We start from the raw sequence: 24,789 nt of genomic DNA, 5'->3' as shown, positions 1-24,789 counted from the left end.
TCCGGGGGTGGGGTTAATCAGCGGTGGGCGGTGTAGGTGAGGCGGCCCAGGTCTAGTTTCGAAGGTTAGTCTCTCCACTACTTGTTCTTTCCCCCGTCGTTCTGGGTCAGAGAGCAGTCCCGCTCGGTCCCGGCCACTGCTTCTGATGACACCAAAGAGGGAGAACGGGATCGGAGTTCGGCTCTCCTGGGCTGTCTTGTACCTCAATCTCCGTCCGAAGATTTCCACTTTAGGAGCGTGCCCTGCCCTGGTTCCGGCTGTTCAGAACAGGACGCCTTGAAAGCTGTGCTCTGTTTTTTCCTTAAATACTCGATCATCCGCTTGTCCTCTAACCGCTGCAGTCATCGTTCTACCACAGAATGATACACTCAGCCACCCTGTCACCCAAGCCAAAAACCATAATTACTCCAAGTCCTGGTACCTCCTAAATAGTCTCCCTGCTTTCTGTCTTGCCCCTGCGATCTTTTTAAAACGCAAAATTCTATCACTCCCTTGCTGGAAATGCACCATTTATTTCCCACTATAGTTAATACTTTCCAAACTTCTTAACCTGGCTTTATAAACTTTCCACAGTCTAAAGCTCACCTATCGCCATTCGTTAATGCCATGCCAGTCTTTTCAGATTGCATGTCCTTCCTAAGAGAAACCTTTCCTGAACACACAACCAGAAATTGTATTCCTCTCCTCTAGTGTAGCACTATTTCCCTTTATAGTACTGTTTACTTATGATACATAACTGGTTTGCTTATGGTCTGCCTCCCCTACTAGATGGTAAATTAGGCCAGGGCTCATGTCTTAACTTCACTGTGGAATACTAAGGATGCAGCAAAGTGTATGGTACTTAATAAGTAAGGCTCAGTAAATATCTGTTATATGATCATAACCCCAGCTCTGCTGTGTGTTAGTCTATCAGTGTAGTAGTATGGAGCCAGCCAGCAGAGGGAGAAGGAATGAGTATATTATAGTAAATCTTGAATCAGCAATGATTCAACTCTTATTAGAATAGAAAGATGCAGGAAAGATACAGTGTATCTGATAGTCCTCCAGAACATTCCTGGGAGAATGAGAATGAGAACCCAGGTGATCTAACTTTGAAGCCCACAGTACCCTGAATCAGTACCCTGAAGGAAGAAACATTTATTATCTATTACATATTTACTCCATATTTTTTCTTCAAGAAAAAAACTGCATTTAAAATAAAAATAATTTTAACTTTCCAAGATTATTACATCCCATCTTCCATTTCAGTATCACAAAGTTTTGAGTTTAGGCCTGCTTCACATTCAAAGCTGAAAGATTCTGCTAAATCCTGTTCAATCATCTGATGTTAGTGTAAAAAGGTTGGTGAAATGATGCATTGAAATCCTGTGTATGTAATTTTTGTTAAGGTGAAATTGACACAACATAAAATTATTCATTTTTATGTGAACAATTCAGTGCCATTTAGCACATTCACAATGTTGTGCAATCACCACCTCTATCTAGTGCCAAGATATCTTTATCACCCCAAAAGGAAACCTTGCATCCATTAAGCAATTGCTCCCAATTCCACCCCCTTCCACCAGCTACTGGCAGCCACAATCTGTGTACTGTCTCCATGGATTTACTTACTCTATATATTTCATATAAATGGAATTATACACTATGTGACCTTTGTGTCTGCCTTCTAATATTTTTGACGTTCATCCACGTTGTAGCGTGTATCAGTGTTTTATTCCTTTTTACGATTGAATGCTATCACACTGTATGTGTAAATCACAATTTGTTTATCCGTTCATCCACTGATGGACATTTGGGCTATTTCCAACTTTTGACTATTGTGAATAGTGCTGGTATTTTTTTTTTTTTTTTTTTTTTTGCGGTACGCGGGCCTCTCACTGTTGTGGCATCTCCCGTTGCAGAGCACAGGCTCCGGACGCGCAGGCTCAGCGGCCACGGCTCACTGGCCCAGCCGCTCCGCGGCATGTGGGATCTTCCCGGACCAGGGCACGAACTCGTGTCCCCTGCATCGGCAGGCGGACTCTCAACCACTGCGCCACCAGGGAAGCCCAGTGCTGGTATGTTTGAGTACCTATTTTTAGTCCTTTGGGGTATATAGGAGCAGGTCACATGGTAATTCTGTGTTTCCCAGGGGAACTGCCAAACGATTTTCAGAGCAGCTGAACCATTTTACATTCCCCCCAGAAATGTATGCACTTGTTATTTTGTTATTTTCTCTCTTTTTAAATTATATTCATCCTAGTGGGTGTGAAGTGGTACCTCAATGTGGTCTTGATTTGCATTTCGTTAATGACTGATGATGTTGAGCATCTTTTCATGTGTTGGGCCATTTATATATTTTCTTTGGAGATATGTCTACTTAAGTCCTTTGCCCGTTTTTTGTTTTTTATTTTAGCTCTATTTTTATTGAAGTAGTGGTAGTGAGTTAATATGAGGCAAAGAGTAAAATCCAGGACAATTCCTCAGGCTGTTTTTTTTCTTTTCTAATGCATTTTTTCAAAGACATAAAATTTACCATCTTAACCATTTTTAAGTATACAGTTCAGTAGTGTTAAGTATATTCACGTTGTTGTGAAACATCTCCAGAGCTATTTCATCTTGCAAAACGGGAACTCTATACTCATTAAACAACTCTTTTTCCCCCTCTCCCATCCCTGGTAACCAACATTTTTCTTTCTGTTTCTATGAATTTGACTACTTTAGATATTTCATACAATTGGAATCACACAGTACTTGCCTTGTTGTGAATGGCTCATTTCACTTAACCATGTCCTCAAGCTTCATCCATGTTGTAGCATGTGACAAGATTTCCATCCTTTTTAAGATTGAATAATATTCCACTGTATTTACATAACACATTTTATTTATCCATTCATCTGTTGATGAACATTTGGATTGCTTCCACCTCTTAGCTATTATGAATACTGCTGGTATTAACATAGGCATGCATATATCTCTTCAAGACACTGCTTTCAGTTCTTTTGGATATATACCCAGAAGTGAGATTGCTGGATCATATGGTAGTTCTATTTTTAATTTTTTAAGGAACCTTCATACTGTTTTCCATAGAAGTTGCACCATTTCATAATCCCACCAACAGTGCACAAGGGCTCTTTTCCTGTATTTGAATTGGCTTGTTTTATTATTGAATTGTAAGAGTTCTTTATATATTCTGAATGCTATACCCTTATTAGATATATAATGTCCAAATACTTTCTCCCATTATGTACATATCTATCCACTTTCTTGAGAATGTCCACTGATGTATAATAGTTTTGAACTTTGATGAAGTCCAATTTATCTAATTTTTCTTTTGTTGATCATGCTTTCATTGTCATATCTGAGACATATCCATTGCCAAATCCAAAATCCCTGTATTTTTGTCCAATAATTTTATGGTTTGAGTTCTTGTATCTAGGTCATTGATCCATTTTGAGTTATTTTGTTAATATGGTGTGAGATTGGGAATACAACTCCATTCTTTTGCATGTAGGCATCCAGTTGTCCCACCACCATTTGTTGAAGAGGCTATCCTTTCCTTCATTTAACGATCTTGTCACCCTTGTTGAAAATCAACTGGCAATAGATGTATGAGTTTACTTCTGGCCTCTCAAATCTATTCCATTGATTTATGTATCTATCCTTATGCCAATACCACACTGTTTTGATTTGTAGATTTGTAGTAAGTTTCAAAATCAGGAGGTGGGGTCCTTGATTTTTTCAAGCTTGTTTTAGTTCTTTGGGAATCCCTTGTAATTCCATATGAATCTTATGCTCATTTATGCAAAATATGCTCTTGGAATTTTGATAGGGATTGCATTTAATCCATAGATCAATTTGGGGAGTATTGCCATTTTTACAAAATTAAACTCATTAAACTCTTTCAACTCATGAACATGATATGTCTTTCCATTTACTTAGGTTTTCTTTAATTTATTTCAGCACTGTTCTGCGGTTTTCAGTATGCAAGTCTTTTACCTCCTTGATTAATTTTATTCCTCGGTATTTTGTTGTTTTGGATAATATATAATACATATATATATATATAAATACATATATATATACACACACATTTATTTATTATATGTATATGCACACATATACTATTTTTTTCTGAGCCATTTGAAATTAAATTACAAACACCATGGTATTTCTCTTCTGAATACTTAAGGATGTATCTCCTAAGAATAAGGATATTCCGCCACATAGCCTCAATACCATTATCACGTGTAAAACTTATTATTTAGGCAATACATTCTACTACACAGCCCATAAAATTTTACCAATTGTCACAAATCTCCTTTAGTTTTCCCTCAAGCCTATTAGTGCCAGGGCCTGGCCCCACCCACCAGCAGATGCGTACCAGCCCCTGGACCTCCTGGGCCATGTAGCTAGTCACACTGTGACCCACCAGTGGACCAGCAGCCACTGCATGGGGTAGGGTCTAGTAGCCGATCAGGCTGTTGGCCAGCCCCACCTACCAGCATGCCCAAACAAAGGAACAAGACAAAACTCCAGAAGAAGAACTAAACAAAGTAGAGGTAAGCAATCTACTTGATAAACAGTTCAAGGTAATGACCATAAAGATGCTCAGTGAACTTGGGAGAAGACTGGATGAACACAGAAGTTTAACAGAGTAAAAATATATAAAGAAGAACCAAGCAGAGCTGAAGAATACAATAACGGAAATAAAAAATACATTAGAAAGAATCAATCAATCAATTAATACTACCCAAGGCAATCTACAGATTCAATGCAATCCCTATCAAAATAGCAAAGTCAGGGAATTCCCTGGCAGTCCAGTGGTTAGGACTTGGCACTTTCACTGCCAGGGCCCGGGTTCAATCCCTGGCTGGGGAACTAAGATCTTGCAAGCTGCACAGTGTGGCCAAATTAAAAACAAAAAACAAACAAAAAAAAAACACACCAAAGTCATTTTTCACAGAACTAAAACAAATAATTCTAAAATTTGTGTGGAAACATAAAAGACTCTGAATAGTCAAAACAATCATGAGAAAGAAGAACAAAGCTGGAGGCATCATGCTCCCTGATTTCAAAATATAACAAAGCTACAGTAATCAAAACTGTATTGTACTGGCAAAAAAACAGGCATATAGATCAATGGAACAGAATAGAGAGCCCAGAAATAAACCCACACGTAAATGGTCAGTTAATCTATGACAAAGGAGGCAAGAATATAAAATGAGAAAAAGACAGCCTCTTCATAAATGGTGTTGGGAAAATGGGACAGCTACATGCAAAAGAAACTGGACTACTTTCTCACACCATATAAAAAAACAAACTCAAAATGAATTAAGGACTTAAATGGAAGACCTAAAACCATACATTTCATAAGACTCTTAGGAAAAAAACATAGGCAGTATACTCTTTGATATTGATCTTAGCAATACTTTTTTTTTTGGTTGTGTCTCCTCAGACAAGGGAAACAAAAGTAAAAATAAATACTGCACCAAACTAAAAAGCTTTTGCACAGTGAAGGAAACTGTCAACAAAATGAAAAGTCTGCCTACTGAATGAGATGATATTTACAAATGATATATTCCATAATGGGTTAATATCCAAAATATACAAAGAGCTCATTTAACTCAACATCAAAAAAAAAAAGATTAAAAATGGGCAGAGGACATGAATAAACATTTTTCCAAAGAAGACATATTGATGGCCAACAGGCGTATGAAAAGATGCTCAACATCACTAATCACCAAGGAAATGCAAATCCCAACCATGATGAGATATCATCTCACACCTTTCAGATGGCTATTATCAAAAAGACAACACATAACAAGTGTTAGTGAACATGTGGAGGGAAAGAGAACTCTCATGCACTGTTGGTGGGAATGTAAATTGGTGCAGCCCCTATGGAAAACAGTATGGAAGTTCCTCAAAAAATTAAAAATAAACTACCATATGATCCAGCAATTCCTCTTCTGGGTATTTTTCTAAAGAAAACAAAAACACTAATTTGAAAAGATATATACCCCTATGTTCACTGCAGCATTATTTACAATAGCCAGGAAATAGAAGCAACCCAAGTGTCCATCGATACATGAATGGATAAAGAAGATGTGGTATATATACAACGTAATATTAGCCACAAAAAGAATGAAACCTTGCCATTTGCGACAACTTGGATGGACTTAGAGGGTATTATGCTAAGTGAAATGAGTCAGACAGAGAAAGAGAAATACCATATGATTTCATTCTTATGTGGAATCTAAAAAACAAAACAAACGAACAAATGCAACAAAACAGAAACAGATTCATAGATACAGAGAATAAAGTGGTTGCCAGAGGGGAGGTGGGTAAGAGTCATGAATGAAATAGGTGAGGGAGATTGAGGTATAAACTTCCAATTATAAAATAAATAAGTCACAGGGATGTAATGTATAGGAAATGGAATATAGTCAATAATATTGTAATAACTTTGTATGGTGACAGCTGGTAACTAGACTTATCATGGTGATCATTTTGTAATGTATAAAAATATCGAATTATTATGTAGTACACCTGAAACTAATATAATATTTTAAGTCAATTACACATCAATAAAAATTTTACAACATTCACATAGACATCAAAAGTTTATAAAAGGAATATTCAAAGTATTAACATCAGCAAGATGGCTGAATAATACTTTCTTGCTCACACCCCTCCTACCAACAACAATAATTCAGCATCCATCAGGGAAAAAAGTGCCTTTGTGGCAGCTTTGGGACCCAGGTAGATTGTGAAATCTTGGTGCAGTCCAAGACCAGGAGAGATATTTTGAGAAGGGAGGCCTGAATCCAGGGTGCTGACTTCACCCGTCACAGACCCGAAACAGCTCCGCATCTGAGGACTCAGCTACCACCCCATTTGGCTTTGGTTCTGTCACCAGCACCATATGCTATGGGACCCAGAAGGAGTCACGCCCACCCATGCATTGGACAGTAGGCATACAGACCTCAGTCTTGGTTATGGATCCTGAAGTGGCCGGTGAACTGGCTCTAGCCACTCTCGGCTGTGATCCGAGAGCCCTTGAAAGTAAGCCCGTCAAACTCGGTCAAAGTGTAGATTTTTTGTTGTGGTTTTTATTTTTTATTTTTATTTTTTTGCGGTACGCGGGCCTCTCACTACCGTGGCCTCTCCCGCTGCGGAGCACAGGCTCCAGACGCGCACGCTCAGCAGCCATGGCCCACGGGCCCAGCCGCTCCGCGGCATGCAGGACCCTCCCGGACCGGGGCACAAACCCACGTCCCCTGCATCAGCAGGTGGACTCTCAACCACTGCGCCACCAGGGAAGCCCTCAAAGTGTAGATTTTGAAATAACTTTGAACTGGGCTCCACTCCGTCTTAGCCACAGTCAGCGAACAGTCCTGCTGACAGAAGGACCGAGCAGCAGACGCTCTACGCCCCAGAGATCGTGAAATGGCCCTATACTTTGTTCCAGCCCTTGTGGCTACTTCTGTGGAGCAGTCCAGCCCACCCAGGGCCCTGGGGGGAGACCTACCAATCCATGCCTCCGGAGCCAGGTCTGCAGACCTCAGTGAAACCTGAAATAGCCCTGGGCCTCGGTTTCAGCCCTTCTCAGCCACAATCCAGAACCAGTCCTGCCCACCCAGGGATTCATCCAATTACCAGGTCCACCCAGGGTCTCATCCAGTTACCAGGTGGGAACTACCTCCAAGCACCTGGTGATAGGCTGCTGTCTGAGGACCCAGCTGCAGAATCTGAAGCAGACCCTTCTCCCAGCACCACCATATTGAACAAGGTACTGGAGGCAGTCCCTTACCACCGGTGACCAGACAGGATCCACGCCTGCCCCAGCCCCTAATAACACGCCTGCCAGCCGCGGACCCCCCTGGAGACCCAGCAACATCACATAACTGGCTCTAACCCAGCAAGACTGCATTTCTGAAAGTAATCTCATCATCCCTGGAAACTGACAGGACCTTGGAGAGATATCTGCACCCACAGGTTCATTGCAGCATTATTTACAATAGGCAAGACAGGGAAACAGCCTAAGTGTCCATTGACAGGTGAATGGATAAAGAAAATGTATCTATTGGGAATTCCCTGCCAGTCCAGTAGTTAGGACTTGGCGCTTTCACTGCTGAGAGCATGGGTTCAATTCTTGGTCAGGGAATTAAGATCCTGCAAGCCGTGCAGCGCGGCCAAAGGGGGAAAAAAAGGCAAGAAAATGTATCTATCTATAATGGAATATTATTCATCCATAAAAAGAAGGAATTTCTGCCATTTGCAACAACAGGGATGGATCCTGAAGGCATTATGCTAAGTGAAATAAATCAGACAGAGAAAGACAAATACTATATGACCTCACTTATATGTGAAATATAAAAAAGAAAAAAAGGAGAGAGAGAGAGAGCTGAACTCACAGAAATAGGATGAGAATGGTGATTGTCAGGGGCTGAGGGGTGGGAGAAAATGGTGTTAACACTGAGTGTTAATCGTCTATGGGATATACAAGTAGAGATAGCCAACAGGCTGTTAGGTACACAGGTTTGGAGGCTGAGTGTTTGACTCAGTGAAAAAGGTGGTTTTGAGAGGGGGCCCATATTCATTTGCTAGGGCTGCCATAACAAAATCCCACAAACTGGGTGGCTAAACAGCAGAAATTTATTTTCTCACAATTCTGGATGGAGCTAGAAGACTGAGACCAAGGTGTCAGCAGGATTGGTTTCTTCTGAGGCCTCTCCTTGGCTTATAGATGGCCATCTTTTCTCTGTGTCTTCACATGGCCTTTCCTCTGTGTGTGTCTTGGTCCTAATCTCCTCTTCTCCTAAGGACACCAGTCATATTGAATTAGGGTCCTTCTTAATAATCATTTTAACTGAATTACCTCTTTAAAGACCCAATCTTCAAAATACAGTTATATTCTGAAATACTGGGGGTTAGGACTTCTACGTAAGACTTTGTGAGGGACACAATCCAACTCCTAACAGGGCCCAAAGGTAGTCTGTCAACCATGAGGAGCCTGACTAAACAGAATTTGTATTCAATAACACTGAGTTAAAGTAATCCTGAAAGCAATCAGTAAAGGTAAAATTTCCTCTAACTCACTGAGCAAGTGAGTTTTTCAAGTGTGTTTGGGGAAGGAGATACTTTCCAAAGGGAGGTATAAACACAGGAAGGAAGAGAAGTAGTAAAGGGAGGAAATGAGCTTGTGCCTTTCAGGAAGCTGTCTCATATTTGGCTCCAGTCAAGAAAACAGGAAAAAAAGATCATTTAGACAGAAAAAACTAAATTTCAAGGGCAGTTTCTACTCATAGGAAGAGACTGATTTTAAAACATGCCATGCTGTGTTTGGGAAAGGAAGTTAAATCAAAGAAATGAAGCTAGGAAAACTCCTTGCCAATATTTCTGTAACTATATCCAGAAGCAAGAATTACAATGGATTTCTCACCCCTTGGGTCAGGGACTAAGGGCTGTTTTTGCAGTGTTGTGGAAAACAAGCTCTGGCATATGTTTATTAAATATTTGGTGGTGGGCAGGAAGGAAAGGGGATGACAGGAAAAATGCAAGAATAAATCTTTTTTTTTTATCAGATCAATTCACTCTATGGGGCAATCTTTTTGTCCCATGTATTTTCATTCTTTTTAAAAAATATTTATTTTATTTATTTTGGCTGTGCGGGGTCTTCGTTTAGGCATGGAGGATCTATTAGTTGCGGTATGTGGACTCTTAGTTGTGGCATGCACGTAGGATCTAGTTCCCCAACTAGGGATAGAACCCGGGCCCCCTGCGTTAGGAGCACGGAGTCTTACCCACTGGACCACCAGGGAAGTCCCTGTCCCATGTATTTTCATTCTTTAATAGCTATGTGACCTTGGACAACTTATTCACCCTCTCGGTTCCTTAGTTTGCCCATCTGTAAAATGGTGGTAATACCTTCCTCACAGAGTTCTTGTCGAGGATAAATGAACTGATACATGAAAAAAGTTAAACCTTTCTGGGTGCACAGTAGAGTCTCAGTGAGTGTTAGTTATCTTCATCATCCCTGACACCACATCATCACCTATCATTACCCATGTCCCTCTAACTTTACTCGTGTCACTCTCACTCCCAGCAATGCCTTCCTTTCCCCTCTCCCAAGTTGTGCTTTGGGTAGGCTTTCCATGAGGGTTCCAACCCAGACTGACCTTGCTACAAGGAGGAGATCGACGGCTGAGCTTGGTGCTGAGGTGCTGTGGATTGATTCAGATGATGGACAGCCTTGGGGAGGCGTACCAAGAACATACCTTCTGGGCTCAAGAACTTCAGATGGCAATTCTAACAAAAACTGGCACTGGGGTTCCAGCAGTTTCTTTCATGGGTGGAAGTTGAGAGTGGGATTTAATCCAGTCGAGGACATCATCCAGTAGGAAACCACACAGACCCCAGAAGCAGCAGAGAGAGAGCAGGGAGAGCTGTGGCTCAGATACAGCCTGGGCCCAATCCATTTCTTGTTCCTAACTGACTGGCTGGAAAGGTCACCAGGATGAAAATCCATGAGTTGTTTGTAGTTAGTTGATATCTGCAAAGAGATGCCCAAAATTATTCTCTAAAATTGTCGCTGCAAATCCTGGCAAAGGTTTCTTCAAAGTGCTCATCCTAAAATGCACTAGAAACTTTTTCATGTGAAGAGAAATCCCAGCCCTTGTGGTAGGTTCACTCATTTTGGGAATCATCAGATATTTCTAAGAGGATCAAGCATCCCTTAACTTCTCATCATTTGTTCCGCAGGCTGCATTGCTAATGAGAAAGATTAAAGATCTATGGCTCTTCTTGGTGTCTAGTCTGCAAACTTCTGGGCAATGACTGTCTCCATCTACAGAACATACTACATTTTAGATTCTTGCCTCCAACTATTAAAATGATCAGAGAATTTAGTAAAAAAAAAAAAAAAAAAGGATGATCTCATTGGCTCCAGTCTTCTCCGCTTTCTTTAAAGGCCTTGACCTCTTACCTGGACCTCTTTCTTTCAGTAGACAACGTATCCTGCCACTTTTCTCAGAAGTATTAACTGCTTCAATTTTCTCTCACCCTCAAAATGTGTCCAGACATTCGTATATATACTCCATATTCCCTTCTTTCTTAGCACAGAGTTCTGTTAGGACACTTAGTTTTAAGTCACAGAAATCCTATCCAAATTAAGTTAAGCAAAAATGCAACTTTACTATAAAGGTTCCAGGGTATCTTGGGAACATTTGGATGTAGCTAGATCCCTGGGCAGAGCTGGAGCCAGGGACTTCTTTTCCATCTGGACTGTCTCTTATCTATACAGTTCTCTTTGGTACTGCTTCATCATTCTCTTATGCTGTGTACCAGTTCTGCCTACGTCTCCATCCATTGGAACAAGTTACCAATAGTGCCTCAGTTCAAATCTCTGTTCCATCAGGCAGCCAGATGGAGCTGGAAAGCTCCATTCTGATTCCAAATTTCCATGGGTGCATTCTGATTAGCCAGCTTGAGCCAAGACCCACTCTTGGACCAATGAACTCTAGCCACGGAGTCAGGTCACAGTGTATTGCCACGGCTGTTCCTATGGTAGCCATCTGAATGGAGGTGAGGGCAGTGGAATGTGGGAGGTGGGCAGACCTCACTGAAGAGGCAGAAGGTCCCAGAAAAGGAGGGGATTCTGGGACAAAACAATACGTGTTTACTGCATGCTGTCCCTTCTCTCCAGGCAAATTGCATTCCACCTCTTTGCAGCTCCTTCAGGATCTGGTCTCATTGATCACCCTTTTTATTTTCTTTTACATTTTCAATCTGTTTCTCTACCTGGGCGTTAAAATTTGCTCAAGGCCCTCCTGTACTAGAGGACCATCCCATAACCCTTCTTCAAGCTCCTGCCCAATTGGGTACCATTTCTCTCTACCAAGTAAATTTCATCTACCCTTTACTCACATTTTACCCCAACCTGGCCTCCTCCCCCTTGACTCCTGCTGCTTCCATTTCCCCAAGGTGCTTCTTGGTGTTGGAAGGGCTGAAGACAAGGCAGAGAGAAGGAAGCATGAAGTGTATAGGCCACTGTGAGTAGGCGTGATGTCTCTGACGTGCCAGAGACCCCCTCCCAGCACATCTCAGTAGCCACAGAGCCTAGCCCCAAGGGGCACTCTGGACTGTGAGGTGTGACACTGACCAGTCCCTGACCTTTCGACCTTCCTAGTTCCAGAGAATCTGTGGCCACAGTACCACCTGGACCCCACCCAGGCTGCTGATAGCTTGTTTAACAAAGCCTCCCTTGGTGAAAGGGCCTTCTCATGCAGAGGCCTGAGAGGGTACCCTTCAGGCCACTTGCCATTCGCTTCCTCAGGTGAGGGTAATCTCTCTGCTAGGTCTGTGCCCTTGGGAATGAAGGGGACAGGGAACAACCACAGGTTTGACCGGAACTGCTGCTTTAAGGGTACCCACTGGTAAAGGCCCAACCCCCCAGCACTTGCTCTCCAAGCTGCCTTTCTAGTGCTCTCGGCTACATGGGTGCTTATGCGGACACCCCATTTAATGAAGCCCTTTGCTGGTTTAACTTTTTTCAAACTTTTTATTATGGTAAATTTTAAACACATACAAAGTAAAGAGACTAGTTTTACGTGTCTACCATCCAGGTTCAACCACTCAGGTTCAATAATAATCCATTTAAAGCCAGTGTTGTTCCATCTGTACCACCAAACCAACACCCTTCCCCATAGTCTCAAAGCAAATCTCAGATATATTTTGTCTGTAAATATTTCAGTATGTATCTCTAAATAATAATGTCCTTTTTTTTGTTTTTGTTTTGTTTTGTTTTCTGGGTTTTGGTTTTGGTCCTGTTTATTAAGGTATAATTTACATGAAGTAAAATTTTCCTTTTTAAGGTACAGTTCTGAGGTTTTAGAAACTCATTCAGTCAGGTAATGACCACAATCAGTATACATATCCCTCTGCAGTGAACTCCCTCTCCCATCCTCAAGCAACCACAGATCTATTTTTATTCCTTAGGTTTACCTTTTCCAGAATGTCATAAAAATGGAATCATAAAGTATGTAGCCTTTTGAAGAATCACCTTTTAAAACATAATCATACCATTACCACACCTCCTCGGTCAGCAATAATTTCCCCAATATCAAATATCCAGTGTTCAGGGCTTCCCTGGTGGCTCAGTGGTTGAGAGTCCGCCTGCCGGTGCAGGGGACATGGGTTCGTGCCCCGGTCCAGGAAGATCCCACATGCCACGGAGCGGCTGGGCCCGTGAGCCATGGCCACTGAGCCTGCGCGTCCAGAGCCTGTGCTCCGCAACGGGAGAGGCCACAACAGTGAGAGGCCCGCATACCGCAAAAAAAAAAAAAAAAAAAAAAAAACAGTGTTCACATTTCCACAATTGCTATAAAAAACATTTGTTTATACTCTGATTAGGATCTAAACAAAGGATTGCAATTGGTTGTTATGTCTCTATAGAAAATCTATAGATTTCCTCCCCATTTTTTGTTTTAAGAAATGAGGTTGTTATGAAGGGTTTCCCTCAATCTGCATTTTATTGACTGCATCTGCGTGTTGTCATTTCTTCCATTCCCAAAGCCTTGTTTCTAAACTATGGCCCATGGACCAGCGGCATCTGCATCACCTGGGAGTTTGTTAGAAATGCAGAATCTTGGACCCCACTCAAGACCGACTGAATCAGAATCTGCATTTTTAACATTTTTAACAAGATCTCCAGGTGATTCACCTCCTGTGAATTGGTAGTGAGAGCTAGAGTTTTGATCTGGTTTAGGTTCACTATTTTGGGGGGCAAGGCTGCTTTGTAGGTGGTGTTGCATCCTTGATTACTTCTCAACCCAGCATGCCTGCTCCTCGTCTGCCAGGACTTGTGCCTCCTTGTCACTCAGGCCTCTGAAAATGCAGGCACGACCAAGGATCTGCCCTCTGCCAACCTCCACTCTCTTTCCCTCCTGAGCCCCAGTGAGCTCACTTACCCCAGAACTCTCAGGTATCACCTTTATAGTCATGATCCACAAGTCTTTCTCTCTAATCCTGACCTGTCCTTGGTCTCCTGATTTGCCTTTCCAGTTGCTGAAAGAATATATCTTCCTAGATGTTCACCCTGCCCTTTAATTCAACACATCAAAGCCTAAATCATTATTTTCCCTCTTATCTTCCCTTTTGGGTTAGTAACCTAGCCATCTTCTGATCACTCAGGCTACACTGTTTGAAATTCTCTTCTATTTTCCACCCACTCTTTCATGTCCTGCCTCTAATCGGTAGTTAAGTTTTATTAATTCTCCTTCTGTATTTGTCAGGCTTCATTAGGTTATTCTGGGGTAAGAAACAATTCCCCTCAATTTCAGTGGTTGACAGCACAAAGTTATATTTTTTGCTCAAGTTATGAGTTGGCCGTGAGTCGACTCCAGCTCTGTTCTACTCTAGGTGTCCATTCTTCTTTCTGGGATCCAGGCTGAAGAGGCAGTCCCAACATGGGGTATGGCAAAGGGAAATGAGGAATGGCAGGACTACGAATCAGTTTCAAAGCCTCTGCTCAGTCGTGGACAAATCAGTTCCATGCACATTTCATTTTCCATAGCCAATGACAAAGTCAAGTCCCATATCTGTGGGTTGGGAAAGTGCAGCAAGTATCTCAAATCCATAGTGCAATCTATCACAACTCCTATTTTATATCTCTGTCACACTTCTTATTCAATTCCTTTACCCCTGCCTCAAACTTCACTTTTCTCAGCTTAGAATTCACTTCCTCGGGGAAACCTTTTCCCCGACACCCTCAGACAAGATCACATCCACTGCTCTCTGTTGTCATGGGACTTGTACTTTTTCATAGCATGTGGCACAACTGTAATGAATTATTTACGCAATATTTAATCTCTGACTTTCCCCCAAGTTCTGTGAGGGCAGAGACAGCATCTGCTTTGCTTACGATGTTATCCTTGGCACCTAGAAAACTGTCTAGGGCCCATCGCATATTCAGTAATTATGTAAAAGATGCAAAAGAATGAATGCATGTCTTAGTCATGCCCATATCATCCCACACCTGGATTACTGAGAAACATTATCAGTAGTTCTTTTTTTTTATAAATTTATTTATTTATATTTATTTATTATTTTTGGCTGTGTTGGGTCTTCGTTGCTGTGCGTGGGCTTTCTCTAGTTGCGGCAGCGGGCACTGCTCTGTTGCAGTGAGCAGGCTTCTCATTGTGGTGGCTTCTCTTGTTGTGGAGCATGGGCTCTAGGGGCAGAGGCTTCAGTAGTTGTGGCTCCCAGGCTCTAGAGCACAGGCTCAGTAGTTGTGGCACACGGGCTTAGTTGCTCCTTGGCATGTGGGATCTTCCCAGACCAGGGCTCAAACCCCTGTCCCTTGCATTGGCAGGCGGATTCTTAACCACTGCACCACCAGGGAAGCCCCTTATCAGTAGTTTTTTTTTTTTTTTTTTTTTTCTTTTTGCGGTATGCGGGCCTCTCACTGTTGTGGCCTCTCCCGTTGCGGAGCACAGGCCCCGGATGCGCAGGCCCAGCGGCCATGGCTCATGGGCCCAGCCGCTCCGCGGCATATGGGATCCTCCCAGACCGGGGCACGAACCCGTATCCCCTGCATCGGCAGGCGGACTCTCAACCACTGCGCCACCAGGGAGGCCCAGTAGTTTTTGACATCTATTTTATTCTTCAGCCATCAAGGTTTCCTTCCTAAAGACCTACTCTTTTCACATCATCTATTAGTCGTTTCATTCAGCTTCTTCTTCTGCCACTTTTCCAGCTAAAACATAGTATTGAAGTTTCCTGAATTATTACGCTTTCTCAGACCTCCATCCTTCTGCACATCCTATTCGTTCTAAAGAATTCACCCCCGCCCCCCTCGGTGCTCTGCCTGGTAAAATCCTATTCACCTTGTTCATCTCAGTCTGGAAGCTGCCTCCCCTGATGAGCCCCCCTTGACTCTCAGTGCAGACTTGGCGCCCCTACCGCTCTGCTTCCCTATTCTGTGTCTGCACCTCCGTTTCAGCAATTGTCGCGTTGTATTCTAATGGTTTGTGTGCTTCTACTAGACTAAGCTCAACCAGGGCAAGAATGATATTTTTGTCTTCTATTACCCAGCACTTAATATAGAGCCTGGCACAAAGCAGGTGCTCAAAATTGCTGCTACACTGTTGCAAGCTACAGTTATTTAACAAAGGAACAGCTTCTCTATCCAAAAGCAGAGGTCAAAACACATGGTAACAACTTCCATGCACTTCAGGCATGGGCAAAGCCTCAGACTTCCTATCAGAATCAACATTCACCCAGTCCTAACATTGTTTGTGGTTTTCCAGCACAGATTAGAGAAAGGAGAGAGGCACTTCTAAAGAGAGGTCTAGTGACAACTGCAGAAAGTGGCCTCTGACGGCTGTCAGTAAACAACCAGAGAGCACCCACGGCAGCAAAGGTGGCTGCTTTCTTGGAGTGGGTGCACTAGTGTTTCCCTGGCAAGGTCCTGCTTCCTGCAGCCCTCCCCCATAATTCTGAGCCTGGAGACTTCTTAGATTAAAAAAAAAATCCAGGGCTTCTCTGGTGGCGCAGTGGTTGAGAATCTGCCTGCCAATGCAGGGGATGCGGGGTCGTGCCCTGGTCTGGGAAGATCCCACATGCCGCGGAGCAACTAGGCCCATGAGCCACAACTACTGAGCCTGCGCGTCTGGAGCCTGTGCTCCACAACAAGAGAGGCCGCGACAGTGAGAGGCCTGCGTACCGCGATGAAGAGTGGACCCCGCTCGCCGCAACTAGAGAAAGCCCTCGCACAGAAACGAAGAGCCAACACAGCCAAAAATAAATAAATAAATAAAATTAAAAACAACCAACCAAAAAAAAACTATTAAAAAGAAAAAAACACCTTGGTAACTTTTTCTGTTTCCCTCCTAGCTGGAGAAGGGGGCCAGACTCTGGGCCCCAGTTTCCTGGTGACGAGCCTGATGAAAGGATGACTTCCTTCATTGGGCTCCTCTTTTCTTCCTCTTTTTCTTGGTAGCAGCAGCAGTCTTGGCTTGGATTTGGTTTTCCAGGAAAGCAAAGTGTATAGTCCAGAGTGAATTTTTGCTCCACCACACATTGGCTAAACTGGTGATTCTCATACATGAGAGTGGGTCAGAATCACCTGGAGGACTTGTTAAGCCAGAGCTTGTTGGATTCCATCCTCAGAGTTTCTGATTCAATAGGTCTGGGGTATGGACCTAGAATTTTGCATTTCTAACAAGTTCCTAGGTGGTGTTGATGCTGCCAGTCTGGGGACCATACCTTGAGAGTCACTGGCCTAAATGATAAGCCTCAAGCATGACCAGTGATGAAAAACTGTGGCCAAACAGAAAAATGCAGAAAATTTCATCTTTGATCATGCACTTCTTGCTTCATTTACACAAGTGTTTGCTTTTCTTTTCCCCCACAAGGCAGACTTTGTGACTTGATGGTTTCTACTTGTGGGACCAGTTGAACTGGATATTTATTATCAGATATTTACTTAGACCCAAAAAAAAAAGTTATAAATTTTGTAAAAATAGAAGATGCTGGCATCCAGACTTCCCTGCAAGGGCAGTTCTCCAAAACTGCTCTCTCCTAGATCTCTATCACTGACTCACCTTTAGACCAAAAGCACCAGAAGCAAAGTCATCGTCAGAACTCAGCAGCGCCTTGTTCTCTGCTGTCAGCCCCCCATCCTTACCCCAACTCTCCCCAAGCTCTTTTTACTCCAGGTATCAGATTTTGTATTAAACCATTAATGGTAGTTGCTAAGGCAACATACTCTTAATATAAGTCCATTTCAAAATTAACATCATGGGGCTCCCCTGGTGATGCAGGGGTTAAGAATCCACCTGCCAGTGTAGGAGACATGGGTTCAAGCCCTAGTCCGGGAGTATCCCACATGCCGCGGAGCAACTAAACCCGTGCATCACAACTACTGAGCCTGTGCTCTAGAGCCTGCGAGCCACAACTACTGAGCCTGTGTCCCACAACTACTGAAGCCTGCATGCCTAGAGCCCGTGCTCCGCAACAAGAGAAGCCACCGCAGTGAGAAGCCCGCGCACCACAACGAAGAGTAGCCCCCGCTCGCTGCAACTAGAGAAAGCCCACGTACAGCAATGAAGACCCAACTCAGCCAAAAATAAATAAATTAAATAAATAAATTTATATAAAAAAATTAACATCATGACCTATCATTAGGTAATTGACTAAGGTTATATTCATTGAAAAAATGTTAGGAATGGAGAGAGTGGATGAAAACATCAGAAAACTGTTAAAACACTTCCAAGAAGACCGACACAGGCATATTTGGAGTAATGTAACTTGCATCCTTCATGCTGCTCACCAATGGCTTTTGGCTTGAGCACCGTCTCTCTGTTCAGTTTTAATTAGACGGAACCCAAGGGGTCAGCTTTGATTTTGAAACAGAACTGTCACTGACAATAAGAGTTCCCGTGTAGGAGGAAAACTCCCTATCATTCTCTTAGCAGGACTTGAAGAATGAATAATATCCAGCAAATTCCAAATTTCATTGATGTTAAAACTCACACTGTTCTGCATTGTAACATCTCTGAATTTCAGGTTCATCTTACAATGAATGGCATTTTATAATCATGGTTGGTCAGGTAACAACTGAGATGTTTTGTCATTGCCTGAACACACACAAACTCAGTGGTTATTCCTGGTGGGAAGACTTGGCAACTGTAATCTCCATGTTTCCATCAACGAGTTGTATAAGGACCATCTGGAAAAGAAACATGCTGCCTGTTGTCTGAAAACCTTCTGTAGACACCTTCAGGTAAGATCAAGAATGTGCCAGCATTAAAAGGTGTACATGAGATGTTAGTGGCTTGAAAGCAAACAATAGTGAAGTACTCTTTAAAATGCTGCATCACCAGCACCTGGTAATTATGGACATCAACAATTTTGAGTCAAAAAATGATTCAGAAGAATAGAGATTCTGTGTGTGAAGAGACTATAGGAATTCCTTAATGAATTTATTTCGCTTATATTTTCCTTTTTGTGTGGGCACAAGAATGAGGTATAACGATGTATGTATACATCTAAAAAGCTCTCATTCAATAATTATTTTAAAATTCTAAATGATAAAAAATCTTTTACAAATGATTTAATTGGGAGTATCTTTCTTTTTAATAGCAGCTCTTAACATTTTTGATCTGAGGACTCTTAATGCTCAAAAATTAAGGAATATAAAGAACTTTTGTTTATGTAGTAATATCTATCTATATTTACCATATTAGAAATTTACACAGGCTTATTTTTTATTGAAGTATAGTTGATTTACAATGTTGTGTGAGTTTCAGGTATACAGTAAAGTGATTTAGATATATATATTCTTTTCCCTTATAGATTATTACAATATATTGAATATAGTTTCCTGTGCTATACAGTAAGTCCTTGTTGGTTATCTATTTTATATATAGTAGTGTGTATATGTTCATCTCAAACTCCTAATTTCCCTCTAATAATCCCTCTCCCCCCTTTCCCCTTTGGTAACCATAAGTTTGTTTTCTATGTCTGTAAGTCTATTTCTGTTTTGTAAATAAGTTTATTTGTATTTTTTTTTTTAGATCCCACATATAAGTGATGTCATACGATATTTGCTTTTCCCTATCTGGCTTCATTTAGCATGATAATCTCTAGGTGTATCCATGTTGCTGCAAATGGCATTATGTCATTCTTTTTTATGGCTGAGTAATATTCCATCGTGTATATACATCACATCTTCTTTATCCATTCGTCTGTCGATGGACATTTAGGTTGCTTCCATGCCTTAGCTATTGTAAATAGTGCTGCTGTGGATGTTGGGGTGCATGTGTCTTTTATAGTTTTCTCTGGGTATATGCCCAGGAGTGGGATTGCTGGGTAATATGGTAGTTCTATTTTTAGTTTTTTAAGGAACTTCCATACTGTTCTCCATAGTGGCGGCACCAACTTACATTCCTTTTTCTCCACACCCTACACAGAGACTTTCAATACTGAAGAATACACAAGTACACGTTCCATTAGCTATCAGAGAGGTAATGCCATCACACAACACATAGCCTCTGAGAAACTTCAGTGTACACTGGTGAGGGAATGAGAGCAAAAAGGGCAGATAATGTCATAGTGTTAATAGGAAATGAGCTTTGACTTGAAAGGGATCTCACACTCTGAGAGCCACTGGCATATGAAATGATGGTGTGTTTTACACCATCAGAATTAATGAATATGAACACATTTCCACCTAAAATATTAGAAGGAGTAAAACCTTAACATGGAGAACTATTGTTGGGCAGTTGGTGTAGCACTGTGGGACACTGAGAAATTAACTGATGTACTTTTCTTTTGTGTCTGTGGGAAATGTTTTCTTCCTCCCACTTCAGCGGCCAGCTCACACTGGGTATCCCGCAGATCTGGGTAATTCTGACCTTAAGAGAAGGTGACTGGGTCCTGAATTTCAGGACACAGTGGAACTGGCTGTTTAGGAAGAGGACAGGATAGGAGTTGGGACAAAGTTGAAAGGAGGAGTGTGGTCTGGTTCTGGGCGGAGAAAGCTCGATTTCCTGGAGACTAGGAGAGGAGTGGGCCTTGCAGTTTCTGCCAGTGATAGAGAGCTGGGAAGACAAGTGAGTGTCTGTGCAAGTACCTGTGGAAGAAGGACACTGGGGGCATAAGGCATTGGAACACCAGCCAGGGTCCAAGGGGACTGTCAAGCCAGAGAGAGGTCAGCCTCTGGGGAGGTTCTGGCCTTCTGGGTACCATGACGGCTGGAGCAAAGAGATCCTAGTGACAGTCACCTGACCAGGGCCTATTCTGCCACTGCCATCTTGACCTGGAATCCTAGAACTGCCCAAGGAAGAAGGACCAGAGCTATGATCAAAACCAAAATGACAGCCTTTCTCTTTCTTCAGGAATCGCTGGAACCAGATTAGCTTTGGTTTAGAAACTACAGAATAGTTACAGCAGCAAAAGCAAAGCAGTGATGAGCAGATCTGAGATCATCCTGAATTTTATTTCTAGCCCTGACACTTACTAGCTGGAATGGCATTGCTGATAGAACCCACTTCGCAGGATCCCCTCTGGGAGCACTAAATGAGTGACATACTCGGAAGCTCTTCAAACAGCGCCTGGCCCATAGTAAGTGCAATATACCTGTCATCATCTCTTGTACCTGGGATGTTCTGGAGGTGTCATACCAGCCACACTGCAACTTTTGGGGACTGGGATAGCTGAAGTTTGACCCTACGTGTAAACGAAGACTACATTCTAATACTGGAGTCCACGGGACTGAGGGCAGGAAAGTATTCAAAACTGCAGAAGCGCTCTACCCAGGTGTGGGTGGTAGAGGCTGTGTGGGAGAGGCCTCAGCTCCACTGCAGACGCCAAGGTCTTCCTGCCTTAGCCCAACGCACCAAGCAAGCCGGAGGGACTGAGGGCTTTTCTCGGCCGTGAGTGCGTGCCACGTGCACTCGGAACATGTTCTCCGACATGCAGGCAAGTCCGAGCAAAGGCTGCCACGATTTCGTAGGGGCCGGGTCCTCCTGGGTTTCTTAATTTCTGGGTTTTCAATCTTTTGCCAGGGCGGGCTCTGGCGCTCTTTGCGTAACTGGGGTAGGGGGCGCCTGCAAGTCTGAGCCGCAAGGTGGGCGTGGGCAGGCCAATCAAGGCCTCTGCCACCTGCTGGCAACAGACGCGTCCAGGGATGGGGGAGGAGGAGACAGGTACCCTCCCCCCCACTCTCCCCTCCCCCGCGCATCCCGCCTCCGGCGTGGGCGTGGCCGGGGCTCAAGGTCCCGCGGGCTCCCCCAGGGGGCGGAGCCGAGAGAGGGGTCTGCGAGCCAGTCACGTCTTACGCGACAGAGCGGAGCCCCGAGAGGCCGGCCCAGGAGGCGCCACATCCGGCGGCTGTCCCGTGGTGCATAAAGCCGCCGCCGCTGCTGCCACCACCGCCGTTGGTTTCCAGCAGCAGCTCTGGCCTCCTCTCGGCTGCGGGAGCAGCTGCTCCAATGCCCCAGAGCGACCATGAGTTCCCCGCACTGGTGGGACCAGCTGCGGGCTGGCAGCTCGGAGGTGGACTGGTGCGAGGACAACTACACCATCGTGCCTGCCATTGCCGAGTTCTACAACACGGTGCGGAGTGCGGGAGTGGGGATGGCAGCCGGGCTCGCGGGAGGGGGCTGTCCCTAAGCGCCGCCGCGCCTGGAGCCTGGACCTGGGTTTGTGCGTACATCTGGGGCACTTTCGCTCCAGGGCCAGAGTCGACCCACGCCCCCTCCCCTGTGCGCCTTCCAGTTCTCCATCTGTCCTCCTCTCCTGTCCCTATCGCCGACATCTGGGCTCATCCTCCTCCTCTAAGTCATTTCTTTCTGATGGCTCTATTGTCTTGTTTGGTCCTCACCTGTCCCGGAGCCAGTGCTCCGTGTCAGCCCATTCTTCCAGTTTGGGTCACTGGGGGCGGTGAACCCTCCAGGATTACTCTCTTCGTCCCTTAGGATCTCTGTGGCGTGACGCACTTGGGTCGCATTGTGCGTTTTTGCCCTGAGCACCTGCTCTAGGAGTCCGGGGAAACGGGGAGACCTCCCGTCAGGTCTCTGAGGTAGGGCCCACTCCGAAGGTTGGCCCCGCCCCAAGCGTACACCAGTAATAGGTCGAGTTACTCTGGGCTAGAATCAAGTTAATTGCTAAGAGTTCTTATTTCCTTGCCTTTAGTACGGAGTTTCACACCGGCCCCAAGTTCAGCTCCCCCAGGCCTGTGCATTCTTCAGTTATTAAGCCTGGGAAGTGAAAGGGAAATTTGGGAGGGATCGTGTGCGTGTTTTCTGGACTTGCCTAGGTCTCTAGACGTGGGCAAGACGAAACTTCCCCACTGCAGAATCCTGTGTGCTTTTAGTCTTTGTGGGAGAGAAAGCCCGCAGTTGGGAAGGATATGCCTCTTCTTTTTGCTATGCCCATGCCTCAGGATTCTGGTACCAAAATGTGAGGCTTTGCATGGTCATTTCTGTGGCTTTTCATTTCACTGCTCTAACATGGAAAACAGGAACTCCCGGCTTAAAGGTCGCTGTGAATTTGAAATTGTTCTTTAGGATTTCCCCCTTTGATTTGCTGTAGAGAATGTCGTTGGCTTGAGTCAAATACTTCTTGCCTGGAAGGATCTCCCATGAGCTAGTTCCTCTCCTATTCATTGATGAGCAAACTGAGCTCTCCAGAGGGGAGCTGCTCTGCGCACATTTCTGGCATGGCTGGGGCCACAATCCAGAGCCTGCACTCTCCCTCCCCTCAGTGCTGAAATCCATTGTTGCCCTCCCAGCAAACGTTCCTCCTTTTTTTATGACTGGATTAATTCCTCAAGGAAACCTGGCCCTCTGCTGTCCCTAGATGCTGTGACAGATGCAGTCAGTGGAGGTGACCACCCTTCACCTATTGTACAACCTGTTTCAAAGCATGCTATCAGGTGTGGACAGGTGCCTTCAGAGGATGAACTGGAGCAGGGCTGGGTGCTTTCAACGGCAGTAACTCAGTTTCTCCACTTGTAAGTGGAGAGTACTACTAAGGATTTCACCAGAGTTAATGAAGAAATGACAGCTTGGGGACAGGTTCTCACACACCCAGCAAGGTAATTATCTGTGGAGTCTGAGGCCAGCTGAGTCAGGCCTGGTTATTTGGCCAAAAATGTTAGTGTATAGCTGCTCTGGGTCTGCCTTGAAAAGCCCCAGAGTGTTGTATGATGGGGAGACCTTATTTTGTCTTAACTTTTAATCTAGTCCCATTGGAGGTGTTTCGTAGTGAGTGCCAAAGTCTTTTAGAAATGAGCTGTTGATCTTCAGCTGCAGCATCTGTGGCTGATTAGCTCTGCTGGTCTGCCTGGCAAACCTAATTCTTTGGAATACTTGTAAACCGCAGAATTTGCTTTAGCAAAGTGGAGAGATTGAGGGTCTCAGAGAAGTAGTTGGCCCTCAAACTTTGTAGAGTGTCGATCCAAAGAGTTTACCAAAAAAACGTTTCCACCTCTTCTTCTCACGTCCTAGTTATCTTCTGATCCTCATCATAGGACAAACCCTTGCTTATCTTACGCCTGTATTAAGGAAGACATCGAGCTATTACTTGGTGACAAACATCTCATTAAATCCTCATAGCAAGGCAGCAGGCCTCATTATCCACTTTACAAGAAAATAATAATCATTACTCATTTTGAGAAAAAATTTGAAGGAATTAAGATGTAAAATCAGGAGAAGACTGGGAGGGGGATCTAGAACCTTCTTAATGGAGCTTGGCAGTAGCACATCACTACTGCAACTTCAGTTACTCCTGGCTACCACTAGTTGTTTGCTGTGTGTTGAAGCTCTGCTGGGTACTCTACAGTCACCCTCAGCAGTGGTTGCTATTTATTACATCCTCTTCGTAAAGGGGGAAACTGGGGTCTAGATAGATTTTGCAACTTGCTAAGGTCAAGAAAATGGCAGAACTAGAGTCAGAACTTGGACGGTCCATTTGATCCTGCTCTTGAAGATGCAAATGCCGTTGTAGCTACTTTAGATTTATTTATTTAGCATGGTACAGGTATTTATTGTTCAGTCATTCTTTAACTTAAAACTCCTGCATTGGGACCATTTGATCTCTAGGCTAATCATGGTGTTTGATATGGGGAAAAAAAGTTTTGTTTAAAGTAGTTTTTTATTTTTTTGGCCGAGCTGTGTGGCATGCGGGATCTTGGTTCCCCAACCAGGGATTGAACCTGGGCCCCCTGCAATGGAAGTGCAGTCTTAACCACTGGACCACCAGGGAAGTCCCTTAAAGTAGGTTTTTGCTATTGTTATTATT

The 24,789-nt window shown here is 43.7% G+C and overlaps 1 protein-coding gene across 5 annotated transcripts in view; it reads left to right on the top strand.

The window, feature by feature from the left end:
- Nucleotides 1-29: 29 nt before the first annotated feature.
- The window catches only part of ACER2 (alkaline ceramidase 2), a 52,572-nt gene continuing 27,812 nt past the window's right edge, over nt 30-24,789 (top strand). For 2 of the 5 annotated variants that reach the window (XM_082625358.1, XM_082625353.1), the window contains exons 1-3: nt 30-64; nt 1,902-2,057; nt 18,550-18,766. Coding sequence is in view for 2 of the 5 variants with exons in the window: in XM_082625356.1 (XP_082481482.1) it covers nt 21,994-22,101 (108 nt within the window). In the remaining 3 variants the exon portion in view is untranslated. Of the gene's footprint in view, nt 65-1,859; nt 2,058-18,549; nt 18,767-20,882; nt 21,109-21,886; nt 22,102-24,789 lie in introns of those variants that run through there. The other 3 variants (XM_082625357.1, XM_082625354.1, XM_082625356.1) reach the window with 3 other exon arrangements.

This window comes from Mesoplodon mirus, assembly GCF_964341445.2.
Source record: "Mesoplodon mirus genome assembly, chromosome: 1".
NCBI classification, from domain to species: Eukaryota; Metazoa; Chordata; class Mammalia; order Artiodactyla; family Ziphiidae; genus Mesoplodon; species Mesoplodon mirus.
Note: the sequence above shows the minus strand (reverse complement) of the source record. Positions and strands in the feature narration are given on the sequence as shown.